At 37.3% G+C, this 10,384-nt stretch overlaps 1 protein-coding gene across 1 annotated transcript; it reads left to right on the top strand.

The window, feature by feature from the left end:
• Window positions 1–4,698: 4,698 nt before the first annotated feature.
• LOC113065275 (C-type mannose receptor 2-like) lies at window positions 4,699–6,547 on the top strand. The gene is made up of 4 exons (XM_026236520.1): window positions 4,699–4,714; window positions 4,918–5,079; window positions 5,480–5,824; window positions 5,961–6,547. Exons 1-4 carry the CDS (start codon window positions 4,699–4,701, stop codon window positions 6,320–6,322), a joined length of 885 nt encoding a protein of 294 aa, XP_026092305.1. The 3' UTR covers window positions 6,323–6,547.
• The last annotated feature ends 3,837 nt before the right edge of the window (window positions 6,548–10,384 follow it).

Raw genomic sequence — 10,384 nt, 5'->3', positions numbered from 1 at the left:
TTTTGCTAAAAGAGGTAGCAGATTGATTAAAATACATAAAAAATTCAAGACTTTAAAACCTTCAGACAAGGTCTTGACAAACTTTCCTTTTCAAGTTTAAACTGAAAGTTTATAATTAATAATTATGGATTCGATGTATATCTTAATGCTTGATGTGTTTCAGGTTTTGTCTTCTCCAGATGTTCACTGATGGACTGGAGTGCTGTGGATTATTGGGATGTTTTTATCAGACTCTCATTCTGACGGCACCCATTCACTGCAGAGCATCCATCGATGAGACTCTGATGCAGTGCTACATTTCTCCAAACCTGATACATTTTCATTTTGGGAGGAACTATTTCTTTAAGTGATTTATATTGAAAACAAGAACAAACAAGAGAACATTGTAGTGTTGTTGTTTTAATCATGAATTCACTTAATTTAGTTCAATTTCTCAGACTAATAAGATATAATATCTTACATCATTTGAATCTCCAGTAAAAGTATTTCGATTTAAGAATGTTTAGATAGTTTTACTGGAAAACAAAAACAAAATACTTGTGAAGAACAGCACTGCAGTGTGACGTCATCTTACTGGAAAGACATTAGATGCAAATCACTGGAATACGATCTGATCATAAATGTTGACAGTATACTGTATTTGAATGTGACATGGTCAATTATTGTCTCATATTTGCATGTTTGATGCATTGAATTTGAATCTAATGTTACTGTGATAACAAGCTCAAACTGTGCACCACAAACTTTTCTATAATATTATACTTGGGTTACAGTTTGATTACAGGCCTATATATACACAGTGTATATATGTGAATGTATATATATATATACACCACACACCACCACACACACACACACACATATACGGTACATATTGTACATACACACACACACACAATCTCAAGTAATAACAAATATGTAAATTATGTAAGTAACAATATGTAAATTAAAAGGGAAATTCAAATGTCACACCGCCACAGGAGATAAAAACAGGTAAGGATTAGGAGATAAGCTAAAAATATATTGGGTAACAGACATACCATATCCCTCCGGATGAATAAACAACATGACTGTTTTGCATTAATGTCATGATTAAATATGAAAATAAGTAATTTTCTACTTAAAATGCAAGTATTATGCAACTAATCTAACATTTCCAGAAAATATCTGAACACTGATATTTGAATAAAGCCAGATTCTAAATTATTTTCGATTTTGTTGTCATATTATAATATTAACTCTATAGAGTGTGTGTAAGAGCTGCTGAACTGAGAAAACTTTGGTAACACTTTCTATGAAGCTACAGTGTATGGGACGATGAGAAATATAATAACTGAAGTGGATGCAACATTGTTCCTATGATAATTTATGAGATTATACAACACATTATAAGGGTTTATAATGCATTTTGTATTTATTATAATGCCTCAAAATACCCTTACTTTCTTTACTTTCTCAAAAAAATTCATTCTGTATGATTCATAAGTGTTTTGAAAATGGGGGCATGGGTTATGTCCTCATAAGTCACCCTCTCCTTGTAATACCTGTGTCATACCCATGTCATTATACACACACACACACACACAACCACACACACACACACACACTGTTGACTCTGGGCAATAAAGAAAGAACAATAAAGAACTAAGGGAGAAGGGAGTTGTCTGTCCAGGAAAAGCAAAGCTGGGAGGAGCAGAAGAGGAGAAATGATCGTGATATCAGTCTGTCCTGATAAAAGAAGAAACACAATCACTCCTGAATCACAGCATCTACAGGTAAGAAACTCTGAGATCATGATTACTGATAGTTTAACTTCACATTGATTATGATCTGACTGATTTAACTGTGTTTATATTTTATTATACTCAGCTGATCACAGGTTAACTAGTGAATGTCTGGATTTTGCACATTTTGTCTGTTGCTATCTGAACTTTTTCAGTTTAATTCTATATCGAAAGAGAGAAAAAAAAACACAAAATAAATCAACTTAAAAACAAACTTCATTTAATTCACAAATAATTTCCCAATAAAACAAGTGTATCTTATATCTCAGTTATTATATGAGCAAAATCATAAAATAAATGTACACATTTGTTTAAAATAAAACAATGTATTTCCGGAGGTTTTAAACAGCAGGAATGTGCAGCATGACAGTAAATTATATATAAAAAAGTAGCCTAATTCTTAACATTAAAAATAAATAAATCCTACAGTAAAAACATGTTTAACTGGTTAACAGTAGTTTTTAAATGAAGAAATGTTACTATATGGAGAAATTTAATGTACCTTTCCGGTATTTTTTAACTATATATCCCTTCATCTGTATTTTTAAAGTGGTTGTCAGTGTATTATAAAGGCAAAATACAGATTTTTATATTTCAGTAGTATTAACATAAGGCTATATCTAGGGATGCACCGAACGTCCGGCAAACTGAAATTATTAGGCCAATTCTAGCAGAAAAAAAGACAGAATAAATTGTAACATAAAATTAAAGGCCTGTTTTGTTACAAAATACTGTAACTTTTGGATACTTTATATTATCACCAGAAAATTTGAAACAGATGCACCTTAACTTAACTTATTTAGTTCCGTAGATATTGAATGTCAAATAAGACAGATATGAAAAATTTATCCTGAGCACTCAAATTGTATTGACATTTTTATCAGTTATTTCTCAGCAGGATAATGTCCAAATGAAATAATGAAGATTAAATAATAATAAAAAAATAATCCACTGAAAGTCAGAGTTGGGCAGTAACTAGTTACTAGTAATTTAGTTATTGTATTACTTTTGCATTTACTAGTAGTGTAACTAATAACTAATAATATTTCAGTAATACTTTTACAGTTACCATCCATATAACAGCTCAGTTGCTTAGTTACTAACCCTTAAGTTTGATCACTATTAAAGGCTAGAATGTCCTCTAATGTGTTTATTTTCAAATAGGTATGAGTAGTGAATTTTTTTTTTCTTCATAAACTACAATTTAAATAAATTATTTCTATAGGCTATAAAAAAAAAGAAAAAAGAAAGAAAGAAAAGAAAATAAGCCTAAATAAACTGATCTATATCATGTTAAATGGTGGTTGCCTAGTTTATGAATGGTACACCCCCTAAACTCACAGAAGTGGTTTGACCCAATGCTCAGCAGCCAATGACATCGACCCCTTTCAAACTGATTTTAATGTGTACTTCACGTGTATTTAACACGTATTTCACACGTTAAATACACGTATTTAACACGCTGATTTTTCGCACAAAACACGTTGACCCGTTAAAATTAACGCGTTTATTGAACCTTTTGGCGTTCCATAGCAGTGAGGAAGTGTTTAAAAACTACGTGAGAAAGACGCAAAAATTTGCGAGAGACTGCATGTTCTCCATTAGAAGAGGAAGGTGGTTAATGTATGATGATTGAAATCGTAAAATGCCCTTGAACAATTAGAAAAAAAGGTGATCTGCTTGGGTTCAGAATAAAAAGCGCGAGGAAATCTGTGTCGTCAGTTGCTCAGTCACATTTTTATTAATTTTTATGTGACAATATGATACATGCGACAAACATGTTCCCAAATTCATAATGAAAATCAATTATAAATCTGCTATTGCCAACAGAAAAGCATTGAGGTCTTCCTGAGGAAGCAAGAACATATGAATGTTGGTGTTGTAATTTTACTGTTGTTCTGTAAAATAAAATAAAAAAGTAATGATGATAATAATAATTACAACAGCTCTATTTCATGCATTTATTATAACAGTGTTCAAATTGAGATCTGTAATATTTTCTAATGTTTGAAAAGAAGTATCTTCTGCTCATCAAGGCTGCATTTAATTGATTAAACATAGTGAAATATTATATACAGTATGTGAATCTCTGTCAAGCTGTGATGTATTTCTGTGATGCTCCGCTGTATTTTCAGCATCATTCCTCCAATCTTCAGTGTCACATGATCTTCAGAAATCAGAATAATATGATGATTTACTGCTCAAAGTGTCCAGTTTTCCTTCTTTTTCTCTTTAGACAGTAAAATGCCTAATTCAAAAAGGGGGACTGAAAGATGGCAATTTTTATTTATTTATTTTTTATTGAACTAACTAATTAATGTTATGTTAAATTGTGCTTTGTTGGTGTAATAATGTCTTCTAATGTTAAATGTTATAAATATTAACTGTTAAATAATTTTTTTTTTTTTTTTTTTTTTTTTTTAAACTATCTTTGAAAAGCAAGACAAAACAGTAAAAGCACATTTTGGATATTAAATGTATGCAATGATTAAGAAAATTGCTAAATACATAGGGAAAAAGAAAAACGCATGAAACGGTATTTGGTCAAGTGTTTCATTTTGTTCAGTTTCGGCTTCGGCCAAGTTTTTTCATTTCGGTGGCATCCCTAATAATATATTTTAATGAAATATATTTTCCTGTAATTGAACTTAAATCTGTAAAATATGAAATATTGCTTCTGTATTTCTTAATTGAATAGGTCGGCGACCGAGGCAGCTTTTACTGTAAGTTTGACAGGTTTTTGAGTTTATTTTCAGACTGAATCATGACACACATCAGCTTCTGGAGCTTCTTGTGTGTATTTATAGCTGAAAGTAGAGTCTAATAAACAATGATAAAGTAGAAATGGCATGATCTGATGTTCTGGATCTGGTCAGATGTTTCTTGGAGACTGATTTGTGTTTTTCTCTCAGAAATGGAGAGAATCACATGTATGTCTTCTTCTGCTCACAGGTGAGTGAGTGCTTGACTAGTTCTAGTGTTGATAGTTAGTGTTAGTGCTGCTGACCGTGTTCAAGTGTGTTTGAATGAGTGTGTAATGTGTGTGTTGTTGAGGAGATTGAGTAAAATACTTAAGATACTCCACTACTGTACTAGCACTTCTTGTCTTGAATGTGAATGTGTCTCTCCTCAGCTGTGGTCAGTTCTTCTGCACGAGCTCCGCGTCAGTATCACTTTGTGAATCAGAAGAAGAGCTGGACTGAAGCTCAGAGTTACTGCAGAGAGAAATACACAGATCTGGTCACTATCAGTGACATACAAGAACAGAATGACACTGAACAGACCATAAAGAGAGGTGAACAGCAATGCTGACCGTGTCTGGATTGGACTGAAGAACACAAGAGTTGGTTTCTGGAGTGACCCTGCCTTCTACACAGAACAGTACAGGAACTGGGGACCATCACAACCAGGAGAGATGGAGACTGTGTTTACATGAACTGTGGGAATGAGCCTAAAGTACAGTGGCATGATGTAGACTGTAATACAACAAGGCATTTCATCTGCTATGATGGTGAGTTCAGCTGTAAGTGATCATAAAACTCAGAAAATGAGCTCAAAACATACTGTTTTCATGTCCAATAATAATACGCTCTTTTGTTTTTGGTAAATGAGAGCGGAAATAACAAATGTATTTTCCTTTTTTAATTAAATTCCACTAGGAACATGATTCACTCAAATGTCTTTCTGTTTTAAAGCCAGTAAAGGATTCATCATTGTACAGGAGCAAAAGAACTGGACTGAAGCTCAGAAATACTGCAGAGAGAGACACACAGATCTGGCCAGCGTGAGGAATCAGACTGAGAATGAAGAGATTCAGAAGATCATAGACCAAAACAGAACTTCAAGTGATCAAGATAAACAAGTCTGGATCGGTCTGCACAGACTCTGGGTTTGGTCAGATAACAGCAGCTCCACATTCACACACTGGAAACACAGTTCTGATAACACACGTAAGAACTGCACATTGATTGTTATCAGTGATGAAGGACGATGGACAGACGAGGAGTGTTCAGAAGAGCATCCCTTTGTGTGTTATGATGGTGAGTAGATCAATCCTCTGAGAAACAGATCATTAGGGTAGCTACCGTTCTAGTGTGTAAAATAGCACTGGCTCCTGTATTTCAAAGTTAAATGTTTTGTATCCTGATTTTCTTGCTCATCTGTTTGTGTTTCCAGATAAGCTGGTTCTGGTCCGAGAGAATAAGACGTGGACTGAAGCTCTGAGACGCTGCAGAAACATGGACATGGACCTGGTGTCGGTGGATTCGGATCAGATGCAGCAGCGGGTGATGAATGTGACCTCGAGCGCTCTCTCTGATCACGTGTGGCTGGGTCTGCGTCACTCCTGCACAGTGGGGATCTGGTTCTGGGTCAAAGGTCAGACCGTGTGCTACGATCAGTGGGCTTCTGATTATGACATCGGACTGGACGAATGTGATCAGACGGTGAGATCCGGAGCCATTCGGACCCGTGATAATCACTGGATCAGCCTTCCTGAAACTGAAGAAATCAACTTCATCTGCACCAAGTACATGTGATCCAGATTACACAATCATATTACTAATATGAAGCACTTGTGATGAGATTATATAATATTTTAAAATGCCCATAATCAAATGATACTCTCTTATCTTTGTTTAGTGCATATTATTTAATACTTGCATTTTCTTTGATGGAACAGATATGTTCAGCGAACTCCATCTAAAATTACTGTAAATATAATCATACAGTATGTAATTATAATACATGCAACTTTTTTTTATTTTTTTATTCTGTATTTCAATCTCTGCTGTTTCCTATACAGTTCCTGAATGGACAATATATAGAAAATATATTTTTTTCAGTTTGCATCTCATTGTTTCCTGTGTTTTCTTGGTTGTCATGCTTTAAGTATGTTCTCATTTGTCACCATAGTTACTGATTATGTTGCTCTCCTGTGCCTCATTAATTTTTTTCATTACTGTGCATTTATATTCCTCTCACTTCGCATTATTGAAAATTAATATTTTTTGCTCAAAGTGTGTGTGATGTTCCTTTGTGTAAAATCATCTACAATTAATATATGTGAACATGTATAAATGTAATGATTATATAATAATAATAAATATTGATTGAATGACTTCATGGAATATTTGCACTTTGTTTGAACATCGGCAGCAGCATTTAAATAAAGTGATGAAGGTTAAAATGTCATTACAATAGTGCTTATTGATACTTAATTATTGTGGCAAATTACAGGATCTTCAAATGTATACAATGCTGAAAAAAAAACACAACAACAACAACAACTTAAAAACACTTAAAAATAAATACAATTTCATGTTTTTAAAGAATATATAAAATATCAAACAAGTGGAATTTACATTGGTTATAGAAAATAATCACACTACTTTAAAATAATCACATTTTGTTGCTTTGCAGTCTTTAATGAAGACAGACACAGTTTTTGTTTTATTATTAATATTTAAAACAGTTGAGTACATTTTTATTCCCCAGATTTTTAAATAATAATAATAATAATAATAATGCATTTTATTTCATGGCGCCTTTCAGAAAACCCAAGGTCACCATACAAGACTCTTATTTGGAAAGGATGCTTTAAATTGATCAAAAGTGATTATAAAAAATGTATAATCTTACAAAATATTTGTATATCAGATAAATGCTGATCTTTGGATCTTTCTATTCATCAAAGAATCCAGAAAAAATTTACTCAACTGTTTGAAATATTAATAATAAAACAAAAACTGAGATTTACAGGTCACGGGGTGAACACGACATGGTTGGGCTAAACGGCGAGAGGAAGGGGAAAGTTCAAACAAATCAAAGCCATAAATCATACTGACATATGCTACCTTATAGGTACTACTTGTGTGACACTGATAAGAGCGCCACCCGTCATTTTCAGTGGATATTATTATTTTCATGTGCCCCCACCACTGTTCAAAACAAAGTTACGTCACTGGACCTTACTATAAACTATGATAAAAGTTCATCAGCTGGGGTGAATATACTGGTTCTAGATCAGCGCTGCCCTGGAAACGCCGCTCCCACACTGATCAAACAGTCATGACACCTGTGCGTGATGAGTGGCGCACCTGGAGCTTGTTCCCGCCGGCTACAAAAGTCAGAGGAAGAGGCTTCCAAGGTGAGTTGCACCGAAGCTCAAGGAGACACTAACAAATGTTTTTGTTTGTCTGCTCATTCACAGACTCCAACAGCGCCGTGTGTGATAGCCCGGCCACCAACAAACGGAGCAGATCTATCATGTGATCCCATAGCCCCTGGGTCAGCCCAATCGTGATGGTACTGAAGCCAGACAACACCCTCCTTTTCTGTAATGACTTCAGGAAGCTCAACCAAGTCCCTGCCTTTGACGGGTATCCCATGCCGTGGGTGGATGAGCTCCTGGACTGGTTAGGGAAGGCCCGGTATATCAGCACCTTGGACCTTGCAAAAGCGTATTGGGAGGTCCACTCTCCCAAAGTTCCAGAGAAAATACCACCTTCAGCACTCCCAATGGCCACTGGCATTACCGTGTACTTGCCTTCGGCCTTCACGGGCACCGGCCACATTCCAGCGGTTAACGGACGTTTTGCTCAGACCCCATCAAGCCTACACCGCGGCTTACCTGGACGATGTCATTATCCACTTGGAGAGCTGGAGGATGCACCTGGGGCATCTATGGAGGGTGTTGACGGAGCTCCGGTGGGCTGGCCTGACCCCAAGAAGTGTCACCTCGGCCTCACCGAAGCCAAGTACCTGAGCTATAAGATTGGTAGAGGGCTCATCATGCCTCAGGAGAAGAAGTTTGAGGTGGTGAAGAAGTTCCTACGTCCCACAAACAAGACCCAGGTACGAGCATTCTTGGGGTTGGTGGGCTACTACCGCTGCTTTCTCCTCTATAGTCTGCACCCTGTCAGACCTAATCAGGAAAGGGCAACCAGAGGCAATAGTCCGGACCCTTGAAACAGAAGCCGCATTCCAGACCCTGAAAACGGCCCAGACGTCCTCCCCCATCATACACTCCCCAGACTTTAGCTGCCCCTGCACCCTAAAAACAGACGCCTCCGGCTTAGGAGCAGTTCTCTCTCAGCTCCGGGATGGAGAAGAGCACCCCGTGGTCTATATCAGTAGGAAACTCTCCCACGCAGAAACCAGGTATGCAGTCCTGGAGAGAGAGGCCCTGGCCATAAAGTAGGCAGTCCTGGAGTTGAATTACTAACTCTGGGTGTGCCAGTTCACCCCCATTATGGATTATGTTCGCTCCAGTGTATTTCCCAGGTAAAAGACACAAAAACCCGGGTGACCCGGTGGTTCCTAGCCTTCCAGGACTTCTGTTTCCAAATGCAACATCGGGCCTGGGCCGACTACAGGAATGCGGATGGATGCTCCCGGGGCTGGTCCAGATGGGCAGGTCTGGCAGGTAACATAAAATTTCCCTTCCATAATACCCCCACAAAAAGTTGTGTGTTTCCCCACAGAACCAGGGCAACGCCTGGAGGGTGGGGGGGCGATCAAGTGGAGCTCGTCCCCGCCTGCTACAAAAGCCAGAGGAAGAGGCTTTCAAGGCAAGTTGCACTGAAACTCCAGGAGACACCAACGAATGTCTTTGTTTGTCTGCTCATTCACAGACTCAGACGACACCCCAGGAGAGTGACATTCACCACAGAACTGCACCCCACATGCACAGAGTGGAAGCCTGCACCAGTCACCCTCCGGGGCACTTACCAGCTGTACAGGGTGTGTGTTCTCATTCACCCCGTAAGAAGCATGCAATGATTAATCCCATATTATAGCAAAAAAATAAAAACTGAAAACGGTGCTTCTGAGAACAACTGAGAAAGTTAGTTCCAAAAGAGTGACCAGTGGGAAGACTGAGTCTGGAGCCCTGAATTGCCCACCTCCCTGTCAATGATCAAGCATCCTCTCAGCACCTGCGTTCAAAATCCTCTGGCAGCACCTCTGCTCACAGCACTATAACATTATTTCTGGGGAATGTTTTTAAATTCTAGTCAAGGAAAAATCATACTTTTTCTGTTGTCTCTTCTTTTTAAAAAAATTGAAAAGTAGTGCTTGAACCATTTTGCATGACCAATGATAAAAACTTGCTTCTGCTAATGCGCAGCTTGTTACAAAACCGAGTTCTGATTGGCCAATCACGTTATTCGTGACTTATCTCAAGAGGATCATTTTAATTTTTAATTTCCATGATAAGTTTTACATAATACAATTTATTAAATCAAAGGGAATGGTGATGGGGGAAGGTTGTTTTACTGATGGGATGCTTTTTGTCATTTATTTCAACCAGGGGATGCCATCCCCCCACATCCCCCTCAATTTGAGCCCTGCAGGCGATAACAGCTCTAGATCTCACCCCAACCTCAGTTTTTCAGCCAGTGACCGGTGCACTCTGTTGGACTCTGGCAGATACTCCAGGACTCCATCCCTAAAAACTTATCTTTTTTAATCAAGCAAAACACTGATTATTTAGCATATTTTACCTGAAAATCGCTCCTGGTTTCCTGGTTCAATCATGTTTTTTTTAAACATCATCATCATTTTGAGGAAGAACGGCACACATTCAAATTCTGTCCTGA

Source organism: Carassius auratus, chromosome 48 (assembly GCF_003368295.1).
Source record: "Carassius auratus strain Wakin chromosome 48, ASM336829v1, whole genome shotgun sequence".
Taxonomy (NCBI): Eukaryota; Metazoa; Chordata; class Actinopteri; order Cypriniformes; family Cyprinidae; genus Carassius; species Carassius auratus.
This window is presented reverse-complemented; position numbering and strand designations above follow the sequence as displayed.